The sequence below is a fragment of the Electrona antarctica genome (assembly GCF_951216825.1).
Source record: "Electrona antarctica genome assembly, chromosome: 6".
Lineage (NCBI taxonomy): Eukaryota > Metazoa > Chordata > Actinopteri > Myctophiformes > Myctophidae > Electrona > Electrona antarctica.
Genome location: NC_136811.1, coordinates 35,656,305 through 35,668,416, shown reverse-complemented (window position 1 = coordinate 35,668,416; position 12,112 = coordinate 35,656,305). Strand labels below are relative to the sequence as shown.

The following is a 12,112-nucleotide window of genomic DNA, read 5'->3' as shown; positions in this document are numbered from 1 at the left end:
TTATATTATGTTTCTTATATTATTTGGCCCCCCTTGGTGTCCCGACCCACAGGTTGAGAACCACTGCTCTAATCAATCTGCAATCAATCAATGAGTGAAACCTTCAGTCCTTCTCCCTCCAGAATGTGAAAGACGATGGACAGCATGTATGGAGATTGAAGCACTTCAACAAGCCAGCCTACTGTAACCTGTGTCTTAACATGCTGATCGGGTTGGGGAAGCAGGGACTCTGCTGTTCTTGTGAGTAACCATTTAGAGCTGCCACTATGGGCCAACTGTGCCCTATAAAGCCACTGACACCAGCCAATCATTCACGGCGGCCATACTCTGGGTGTAAAAGATACCCCCCCCCCCCCCCCCCCCATCCCCTGAGTATGACATAAGAACAAACTGGATGATTAATTAATTGGCTTCAACATTCTGCAAGTTTACAGCTCCTGTAATTATATCACTACACGCGTGCCAATTGTCTTGTGGTATGTGAAAAGCATACATTAGATCAGAATAGCAAGTAAGCATACTTGAGGCTCGTCCTTTCCTTATGCTCACTGTGAACTTTCTTCTTTTCCACAGTCTGCAAGTACACAGTCCATGAGCGCTGTGTGGCTCGTGCTCCGCCGTCTTGCATCAAAACCTATGTCAAGTCGAAGAAAAACACAGAGGTGTGGCAATTGGAGTGTTTACCAATCGGCACGCTTTGAACAGCAGTGCTCCATTCAGATTTAACCAAGGGCTTCTCTTCATCTAATGAAATTATAACAACTTGAGCTGCTACTAAGCATTGCTAATTACAGAATCATCCTGCCTTAAAGATGTGCACAATACACAAACTCTTTCTTTCTTTCTTTCTTTCTTTCTTTCTTTCTTTTCTTTCTTTCTTGTGGTTGTCTTTATTTCTATTTCTTTATAATCTATGCTAGATGCTTCTCCCTTAACCTCCTTATACCCGTTTGCTTCTCACCATGATGATCTGCAGGTGATGCACCATTTCTGGGTGGAGGGGAACTGCCCCACCAGGTGTGACAAGTGTCACAAAACTATTAAGTGTTACCAGGGCCTGACTGGGCTGCACTGCGTCTGGTGCCAAATCACGGTAGGATGCCACCCAGGGAGAAGCAGCCACCTCCTCATTATTTCCCCCACTGTTTCTTGTTGTTTCTGGATTTATGTTTTTTTTTTTTTTTGCACCTCTCAAGTCATTCCACCAATCGTTCTGTGAATGTACCACCTGAAAGTGCATAGTTGGAACACATTGTTATTGATACGAGTTGGCTGTTAATAACGTTTGTCACCTCTTCAGCTCCATAATAAGTGTGCCTCCCATGTGAAGCCTGAGTGTGACTGTGGACCCCTGAAAGATCACATTCTACCGCCCAACACGATCTGTCCCGTCGTTCTGGTGAGTTCACCTCACACCCCTGCTATGTGCTATCATGCCTTACATATACTGTAAGTTACCCACCCAAACTCTCTAGACTTAGTAAACCTCTGTTCGCTCTGTACTTGGACTGCTTTTTTACCATTTACACCAAACCAGCTAGTATTCCCCCCAGGATACGGATGCTGGGGTTCAAGTGCTTAACCTGTCTGTGTTCTGTGTGCATTTACAGCTTTTAAATAAAAAAAATTAACTGTGAGAATGTAAAAATGGGACCAAAATAGTTCTGCTGTGTACCTCTATATTGTTAGGGCCCACCTACACAACTGTTCATTCCCACTTTGTTCGTTACCACTACGGCGTAGCCCATTCTGACCTGAGTTTTGTCTCCATAAAATGTCCAAAATAATCAATCAGTGTTTTATTCACGCTGCACTTTGACCCCAGGAACGTCAGTCAACATTGAGGAACGACTCCAAATCCAGCCAGTCAAGCCGAGGGAAGATGCAAAGGGCCAACTCAGTCACAGTGGATGGTCAAGGACTGCAGGTGACAGTCAGCTTTCAAACTGTAGAATTGGCTACACAGTGGAGAAAAATGTCACAAATGGCTGACGTACTGTACCTGTACAATCATTGCGCACCTTTTACAGCTGGCCTTAGGGTTTAACACTACAGCCCTTTTACAGCTGGCCTTAGGGTTTAACACTACAGCCCTTGTTTGCCATCAGCATGTATACAACAAAGTCCAGTTCAATCGGATCATTACTAATATCTGTCAGCCAGCACACCGGCGATGGAAACCCACCGCTCTCTGTGGCGACAGCTCGTCTGCGCGTGGCTGTGAGAGAAATACAATGAATCACATCCCAGTCGCATCCATCTCTGCCGCTCGCCGGCTAACCAGTGTAATAATCAGGATTATCATTTATAATTACAGGAAGTAATGGATCATTCCTGACTGGACAGAGAGCTCATTAATTCACCCCTGGCCTGCTGGGGTAGCAGACAGGGGGAGTTAAGCGCTTCATCTGTGTCAGGGAGTGCACCAGAAAACACACAGCTGAAGCAAGGCGAGTGGTTGCACACTACGGCAGGGAGAACAGTTCAAACTGGTCTGCCGGGTTAGAGCTTGTTTACACTGCGTGTTGCGGGTCCCGCTTTCATCTCTTCTCTCGCCCTCTTCCTAATGTTTTAGCTACTGGGAAGGCCTCTGACACATGTCACAAAGCTCCTCGCCAGTGAGCAAAATGGTGGAAAGTAACTACTAGGCCTATATGCTATAGATGGCCTTATTTTTATGTGCGAGTGATATTTCCTATAACATGCTGCTGGTTGTAATGGATAGCAACAGTTGTGGAAGTGCTGTGTAATTTTAATAATATTTGTGGATGTGTCATGATGGAAATGTCCTCTGGCGAATTCTCCGGTCTCAAATAACTATGCCTTTGTGTTGCTGTCTCCTATTCAGATCACAACAATAGAGGGCACTCATCCTCTGCTGGTGTTTGTCAATCCAAAGAGCGGAGGGAAGCAGGGAGAAAGGTAAGTGCACGATCTCACCATGTTCTTCCAGAGGCCTCTAAAGTCTGACAGTACTTTTAACTGGGACAGAGAGAGCATGCAGTAACAGCGTGGTCCCTGACTGCCAAGTGCTTGAGGCTTACTTAGTCAAATAAAAACACAATAACATTTACCTACTGCACCGGCCACCTTGATGACAGGCCACCGCCCCTGACACCCTCCGTGCTGTCACATGTCTGACTCGCACTAGCCGTAAAGACAGACCCCCCCCCCCCCCCCCCCCCCTACTTCTTTAACCCAGGGCTAATTGGGTTATTACTGAAACATATTCATTCACTCCTTATTACACCAGGCCTCATTTGTTTAAATTATGAGATCAAAATATGACTTGAGCCAGTTGATGTAATGAAATTGAAATTAAAATGAATTAGTCTTTCTAATGGCTTCTCCTCAAGGGGACTTTCGCTATATGTCGTACCCTGCTGCCCAGTCTACTGCCGTGTTGTGTCTGCGCTACTGTAAGACATTTTGAATCAAGTGCACAGGCAAAAGTTATAAATGTATGAATTGATCTTTACTAGTAGATGATTGTCATCATACAGATTTGTGTGCATGAATGTGATGTGTTTCACTGAAAAGTAATGGAAAAATCACAGCCCCTCATGCATTAGAATGTTCTTCTAAAGGGTGAGGGGGCCGTGATTTTTCCATAACATTTTTCATTTATTTTTTATATATTTATTTATGTTTATTTCATTTGAAGGTGAAATATCCCTTTAATCCTGTTTATCCTGTGCATTCTCTATTCTTCAGGATTTCTAGAAAGTTTCAGTATCTTTTGAACCCAAGACAAGTGTACAACCTGGCCAAGAATGGACCAATGCCAGGGTAATCTCTCTTTACAGCTGCTTCCTATATACCACATACTGAAAGAGTAAGAAGCACATTGTCTAGTGATCTGTTGTTGACGAACACGTTAATGTATTCTGCGCTTGCACACACATAATGACTGGGATCACATGCAAGAGTGGTCTTAGAATTAGTCCCTTCCCTCCTTCCCCTCACATAATAGAGACACGGTTAAGGTGGGACCACACATAACAAATATTGGATATATCATGGTGGAGCCTTCGGCGGCCAGTGTGTCAATATGCATATGCGCGTGTGTAGATGGGGGGGGATGTGAGTGCAGATGATTGACAGACAGAGAGGGATAACATTCTTACCTTAACACGTGTGATCACGCATACTAACAACAGCATCTTGTTGCATCGGCGCGAGCAACATTGGATTTTGTGATTAAGAAAGTGGGTGGATCATTTACATGCATAAGACTCCTTCACTTTTGCATCGGCATCCACCGCTGTTTGAAAAGTGAAGAGGATGCTTCTCTGCCGTGCCGTGATGTTGTTTGATTTTCATTATGATTTTAAAAATATTTTTGCCTCATCAAGTATGAACAGCAAGTGCAGGAACAAAGCCTCCATGAGGTTTCACTAAGAATGTGAAGCTTCTAGTCTGAATTTGTCGGATATGCTTCTTTTAAATTTCTCTGCATGTGGCTGGAAGGCTCACCTGTATTGCAAAGATTTGGACATGCTGCACTCAGAAGAACCCGGTCTTGGGTTGAGAGCATTCCAGATGACCCTGCCCTGCAGAAACCTTAGCTTGTTAATATTTTGTCAAGTGTGCGTAATACAGTGTGCATTAGCAAGGTGACCGGTCACCATTGGACGCTGCCGGCCGAGGCAGCCGTACACACTGCTGTCAATTAGCTGCCTTGCTAACATAATTATGCCAAATTAAGTGTTTGTTTCTTGGTATTTAAATATCCCCAAAGTTGCCTTTCATGTTTGCGGCCGTCTGTTTTGCGTCTAACATGGTTTGCAGTCCCAGTTGGAGAGTAATTGAGCGAATCATTTATCCGTCATATGAGACTTGGAGGCTGGCTCATTCAGTTAGGTCTTTGTTATTGTGAAGGAACGGAAGAGTTGGACTGAACATTGCCTGTCATGATCCAATTAGCTGTTGAACAGGCAGGCTAGCTCACTGAATAAATGACTGTCAGTGCGACATGTGTTATTTTGTGAGATTAGAGGGGCTTGTAGAGAAGCTGTACTGTACAGTGTTGTAATGGCTGAATAAAGGAGAGGACAACTATGTAAACCTTATGACAATTATGTAAACCTTATGACAATTATGTAAACCTTATGAATTGTGTGCTATTATAATGATTTTCTAATCATTATATTATAATAGTACACAGTTCATAAGGTTTACTTTTTAGCAACTTTCAACCTGGCGTTCTTATTTTGCGCATGTCAATATAGGCAAAAGGTTTAAAAGAAATGGCGACAAAATTGTCTTTCAAAAATATTGCTTAAGCTCATAAACCACCACCATTGGTGCTGTGGCTCCCCTGCCAACATGATGCACGGGGTCTTTTATTTAGAAAATCGCGCAATTCACCCCAAATGAACCGGAAGCAAAATCATAACCAATGTTGCGATCATAACTTTAAAAGTCATCAGAAGCGTTAATATTGTAATTGTGAGGTAGCAAGCTAAGGACATTTTCTTAAGATATATTTGTGGGCTTTTTCTGCCTTTATTGGATAGTGTACAGTTTGGGGAGAGAGATGCGGGGTGACGCGCGGCAAAGGTCGTCGGGATCGGGAGTCGAACCCGCGACACGCCGTCAGGCTGGCTTAGCAGCCTAGGTGCCCGGACCGCTACACTAGTTGCCCGAGCCAGCAAGGATTTTTTAAGAACCCCTAACATCGACGTTCTGTTCAATCACCTCAATCTGAGCCTCAATTCTGAGAAAAACGCGGCCAAAGATCACGCTTATAATGGAAGTGGACGGCGGGGAAACATTTCATCGACTGACCACAGCGGGGAACCTACTATCCGGTAGATATAATTAGAGGGGCGCAGGCTATTCTGAAGGAATAGAACCCCCCAAAAGATGTGCTCTGGGCAAGCCATAAAAAAGACATGAAAGATGTCCTTGGCAGGGAATGAGTGGATGCTTAATAATAAAATCCTGTGTGAAGTGAGTGGTGCAACTCCGTGTGGGGGTCCCCGGGGGGTCCCCGGAAGTTCCAGACCCACAGGAACGTGCCCATGGTGCCGGCCCGGTTCCGCCGAGCCGCCCCGCGTCCGAAACGGTTGAGAAATGACAGAGTTACCGTGTGGGGGTCCCCAGGGGGTCCCTCTACTGTACTGTACTGTACTGTACTGTACTGTACTGTACTGTACTGTACTGTACTGTACTGTACTGTACTGTACTGTACTGTGCGCGCGCGCGTGTGTGTGTGTGTGTGTGTACACAATAACAATAATATAATCATCATCACCGTCATGGCACTTAATACTTGCAACAGAAGGAGTAGTTCCAGGTTGTTGCGTAGGGCTGATGTGTTGACTTGTTGTCTCAATAGGTTGAATTTCTTCAGAGATGTTCCTGATTTCAGGGTGCTGGCCTGTGGCGGGGACGGAACAGTGGGGTGGATTCTAGACTTCATAGGTACAAACTAGACTTCATACTCTAAGTAGTGCACTTTAGACTACATACGGTTGGTATAAACTAGACTTAAACTGTAGGTATAAACTAGACTTCAGGTACAAGTGTTTTTGTCAGATGTAAATTTGTGAAACTGTATCAATTACAGTGCTTTTGAATGTAAGTGCTAATGTATGTACATTCATTTATGTATTTATTTATTTATTATTCTTTTGTATAATTGTGATTTTTTTTATATATATATTTTTTTAAATCAATCAATCATCTGCTGGACATTTAATTATATCTAAGACAAGCCATATATATATATATATATATATATATATATATATATATTGCGTGTATATGTGTGGCCAAAATCACAAACTTTTTCCATAATCTCCCTCTATAAAGGGATTGTATGACATGCAGTTCCTTTTACTTCTTCTTCTTTTGGAAATGCGTTATTATCATTAGACTGCAGCTAGTCAGCTGCAGTCTAGTTATTTTGGCTGAAATAGTAAAAGATGTTTGGTTCATTTATAAACACTTTCATTACGTGCATTCAAGTCTCCGTATTCAGGGGAGGTAAAATAGGATGATTATGTGAGTTGGAAAACAGCATATTAGTCATCATTTGAAGAAAATAAGAAATCACCTGCCAGAGTTCTATTTGGACTTGAAGACCTGTTACTTGTTCGACCTTTCAAAAATTGCCTCAATTTTTATCAATCAAAACAAAGAGAGGTAATAACCTTCTGGCCAAAATAATGTATCTCTTGAAATAGACAGAACAACGAGCCATTCATATTGACTTGTAGTTTAGCAACCCGGTCTGCAAAATGGATTTGTGTTTTTGTTTACGGTATGCGATCTTGTGGAATTGTTTTTTGTCGTGATGTTTTGTCTTGTTGCTCCAGATAAGGCCAACCTGGACCGGAACCCCCCTGTGTGTGTACTTCCCCTTGGCACCGGCAACGACCTGGCAAGATGTCTGCGCTGGGGAGGAGGTACGTGGCATTGGCAAAGCATTCACAGGAAGTGTCAAAGTGTAATGTTGAAATAATATACATTTCTTCAATTATATATACAGTATATACCTGTGGATATATGAATGAACAGAAGAGTTCTATTACAACAAAGCTGTCCCTTTGAACAAAAACAAAACAACAGCATCCATCAATTTATCTTAAAGATACACAGCATGCATGCTTCTTGTCATTTTGTAAACACGAGGAGTTAAATTACCTACTGCCCTGTAAAACGTGCCATTCGTTCAACGTGACGTTCTGTTTCAATGTTTTGCTTTCAGGCAATTTCACGTCACATTTGTCAACAGGTGGAAGTCTCTTCAAATATAGAACACTGTCACATTAAAGGCCAATAACTAGATAATTCTAAATGATTGCTTCCATCAGTGTATGCAAGGTCCTATGCTGTAACAGTATTAGTCATCATAGAAGCTCAGTGGGAAGAGCAGGATGCTGTCACTGCAAGGGTTAGGGTCTGCCCATGCTAAAAATACCATGGCATTATAAAGCACATTATAAGGAACACATGTTAGATTATACATGTTTGATTGATACCTACATATTTAACATGTTTATTGTTACGCATCTGTTTATTTTAGGTTATGAGGGTGAGAGCCTACTGAAGATTCTTCGGGACATTGAGCACAGCACGGAAGTGATGCTGGACCGCTGGAGAATTGACGTTACTCACACAGACAAGGAGGAGCATGGCGACCCTGTGCCTTACAGCATCATCAACAACTATTTTTCCATTGGAGTGGTGAGTTAGTCGGTCTGTTATATACTGTATAGCCTACTGCTGGGTCATATTTAATTTCATTATGTTACAACCTGACTCAGGATTGCAACAAAAGGGAGACACAGGCACAGTTCACACTTTTTTTGTCGGGGAAGTTTTCAGAATAAAGGCGCTAGAGTGCCAAGCAGATGAGGCAGATTTTACTCTGAAAATCCCCGCCCTTGCCTAGCAACGGCCGCTGTCAAAAAATGGATTTTAGCAATCGCATTTTATATCATTAAAAAGGACCTAAAGACGTGTCCACACGTCCTTAGCACCCGCGGTTTTATTTGAGAAGACGTGTGAAGTGTGAACACGTCTTTAGCATCATAATTGTTTAAAGTGTATACAAATATATTTATTTAAATATTAACTAAATAAACAGCAAATATAACATGTCAGTAAATATGAATGATCATCAGCCTGTAGGCAGTGCATGGGTGCAAGTGTATGTGCAGTGTGAATGTTGTAAGGTGCAAACCAACTAAAACAGATTAACAAACAACCCAGAGAAGCCAACGAATGAAGGCAGATTGACACTTATAGGCGTGGTCCAATCTCCCTGACGATGAGAGGTTCGTCACAATTCTAACAAATATATCCTGTATACATATTTATTTTCATTATAACAAATATATACTGTATTCTGCTGGGACATATTTATTTTCATTATAACAAAAGCAAATATAGCTGCAAGCAGCGATAAGACGGGACCAAACAATAAGCCCTTTTAGGCTGCTCAACAGTGCCACTTGAGGTCACCCAGCGGTATTGCAGCTGTTCGTACCCCAGACAGACAGACAGACAGACAGTCAGTCAGTCAGTCAGTCAGTCAGTCAGTCAGTCAGTCAGACAGACAGACAGACAGACAGACAGACAGACAGACAGACAGACAAGGCATGAGTTATGCCTGTTCAAACTGTTATCGCTGCTTGCTGCTATATTTTTTGTACAATCTTTCACGCACAAACTTCTCTTCAACTGACATTTCAGATAATGGTCCATAGATTGTGTGTAGAACATTTCACACAAATTGCTAAAAAATCCCAGCAGAAGCAAAGTTGTTCGGCATGAGGATATGTGTATCGGTGCATCAGTTTTATTGCTGATGGTCAAACGGTTCATGAGCTATGCCTGTTCAAAGTTAGCATTTTCAATTGAGTGCTATAGCGCCACCCTTTTGCCAATGGCCATGGGCTTCGTGTCCTCACCGTTTGGCATAGCCCTCTACCATATTGCCAAGTTTCGCGAAAACCAACAGAACTGCTATTTTTGGCGGAAGGAGAACAAAGAAACAGACAAATACAATAAGGGACCAAGAAGTCCCTTCGGGCTTGGTCCCTTAAATATACAACAAAAGAATATAATAAACACTGATGTACTGTATCTAGGCTGGCATTCTAATGTCAGTTTCAAACCAAATTGGCCTGAGAATAAGGGTTCATGTGGTTAATCAAGGCATGGATTTAAGAATCTGTACATGATACACAACTAGTGATGACATGATCTATACAGTATACAGCAAGTGCTTTTATTTACTTATTTATTAAGCCGTCAATGAGATGCGTTTAAGTCTCATTCACCTCTGATTGATGAGAGCGCCCTAAAGTGGACGCACTTTGCATTGTGCCTTCCACGCTATCAGCACTGCACGCAGGCCCCTCCCTGACTATCTCCACGATAATAACACTGATTACACATAGCTCGTGTCAGCCATTACTGATAAATGTCAAGGGAAATATGGTAATTGACATTTACAGGTGGGGGGATATCTCCATATTGTGACATTCGTGCGTTGCAGGGAAATAAGTGACACATGCCCTTACAAATGCTAGTCGAATAACACAGACAGCCATGTGGGCCGTAATGATGATATTATAGGATATTATTTAGAAGACAGGTCCTGTTAACATTGTGATAGAGGAACAGAATGACTGTTATAGTCTGCCAATGATAATTAATGAACATAACATGGGCATGTGTATAGCAGAAAGTGTTCTACTTCAAAATAAATCTCAGAATAGACTATAAGCTACTGTATGGTAATGACTAGCCGGCCTACATTTATTATAACCTTATGAGAATATGCCAGTTATTATTTATAATATTGCATTTCTTTGTGTGTGCTAAAAGTGAGGGTCAAAACGTTTGTGCCCTGGTGCTTTAGAATGATCTGCATGGATTTGCTATATTTTAGGTACAGTTAGTACTTAATCAATGCTCCCATCTAGAGCAATCTTATGGCTGTTGTTATTATAGGCTATGTCATCTGCTCATCTCCTATCTTGTACACAGAAATATCTTTAACTATAGACCACGATGCCGTATTTGTACTACATATTTATTTAAAGGACCTACAGCAGGGGTGCCCATTACGTCGATCGCGGTCGACCAGTCGATCGCAAGCGCTTGGCCTTGCCATGAAAAAAGAAAAACAATCCTCGCCTCGGGCAGGCGGCGGCGCGCCGGTGGCTTTGAAGGAGAACGTCGGGTCTGTTCTGTTGTTAAACAAACAAATTAAAAGGATATCTATCCATCATTGTTCATATAGCAAGATGCGCGCGGCAAAGAAGCCTAAAACATATCACTTCCATGGAGAGTGGGAAGATGATTATTAATGCTGGGCCGTTATCGGCGTTAACGCGACTCTTATCGCGCGATAAAAAAAATATCGCCGTTAATCTATTCTCAAAGTTGGGTATGGGAGCTGGGTCTCTGTAACTGCGAGTGTAGCCTTAGCCTGCTTCAAATGGAACCAAAGGACCCTTTTCTAAAAAATAAATGGACTAGACTCCTCCGCGGGGACCCCCATTATCCGCGGACCCCCACACAGACTACCGCGGAGGCGCGGACCCCCGCGGAGGTCGGCACGGACCCCCGCGGAGGTCGACGCGGACCCCCACGACCCCTACGGAGGTCGGCGCGGACCCCCGCGGAGGTCCGCGATAGTCTGCGTGGGGGTCCGCGATAGTCTGCGTGGGGGTCCGCGCCTCCACGGTAGTCTCTGTGTGGTCTGTGCGGTAGCATCATGATGCCATCATCCATGCATCACAACCAAAACAAACTAGGACTAGCTTTGACGGTTGCCACATTTCGTGACTGAGAGAGAAACAAGCAACCAGGTCTATGAAAATGTTAACAGGCCAGATCAAGTCAGAAAATCCGAAAAAGTCAGAAATTAAGTCTCTTCTTTGCAATGCGGGGAAACTGAAAAGATAAATAAATAGAATTGATTTTGAAACCTAGATTTTGAAAGTCCTAATGCCTTAATGTTATTTATTTATTCGCCATATAGGTACATATTGAGTATTTTAAGCAAAGGGATAATTATCTTTTGGTTGGTAGATCACCTTGAGCTGGCAATTTTAAAAGTAGACCTCAAGTCAAAAAAGTGTGGGCACCCCTGACCTACAGTATAACATAAAATTCAACTTTTTCAATTTCTTCTTAGCAGCTTTTTCGAATTTGAGGCAGAAAGTACTTTGGAAGTCTATGATGTCAGCAATGTGTGTGTACTGTCTATATGTACAGTATATCTTTACCCAGAATTGTGTGAGTGAAACAGTCTCTCTCTCTCTCTCTCTCTCTCTCTCTCTCTCTCTCTCTCTCTCTCTCTCTCTCTCTCTCTCTCTCTCTCTCATATATATGGAGATGCTGATGTCATATTGATAACATCCGCTGCCTTGCAACATCAATATGATGTCACTATATTACCCAAGTTCTACATTGCTCCAGACTGGCCTTCAAATACTCTGATAACGGCTACTGCAATAGTATAGTAGTACTGTATGAGTAGAGCAGTATTTGAAGGTCACAGTGACATTGACCTTTGACCACCAAATTCGAATCAGTGCATCTTTGAGTTTGTTGTTTGTTGATATTTCCTGAAATTTCGCAT

General features: G+C 42.6%; 1 protein-coding gene across 2 annotated transcripts in view; it reads left to right on the top strand.

The window, feature by feature from the left end:
• The window catches only part of dgkb (diacylglycerol kinase, beta), a gene marked incomplete at its 3' end in the record, with an annotated part of 75,182 nt that overhangs the window by 26,868 nt on the left and 36,202 nt on the right, over positions 1–12,112 (top strand). For both annotated transcript variants that reach the window (XM_079503961.1, XM_079503962.1), the window contains 10 exons: positions 123–240; positions 574–662; positions 977–1,093; positions 1,301–1,399; positions 1,826–1,927; positions 2,849–2,922; positions 3,715–3,789; positions 6,344–6,429; positions 7,326–7,415; positions 8,036–8,196. In XM_079503961.1, the coding sequence (XP_079360087.1) occupies positions 123–240; positions 574–662; positions 977–1,093; positions 1,301–1,399; positions 1,826–1,927; positions 2,849–2,922; positions 3,715–3,789; positions 6,344–6,429; positions 7,326–7,415; positions 8,036–8,196 (1,011 nt within the window). The remainder of the gene's footprint in view (positions 1–122; positions 241–573; positions 663–976; positions 1,094–1,300; positions 1,400–1,825; positions 1,928–2,848; positions 2,923–3,714; positions 3,790–6,343; positions 6,430–7,325; positions 7,416–8,035; positions 8,197–12,112) is intronic.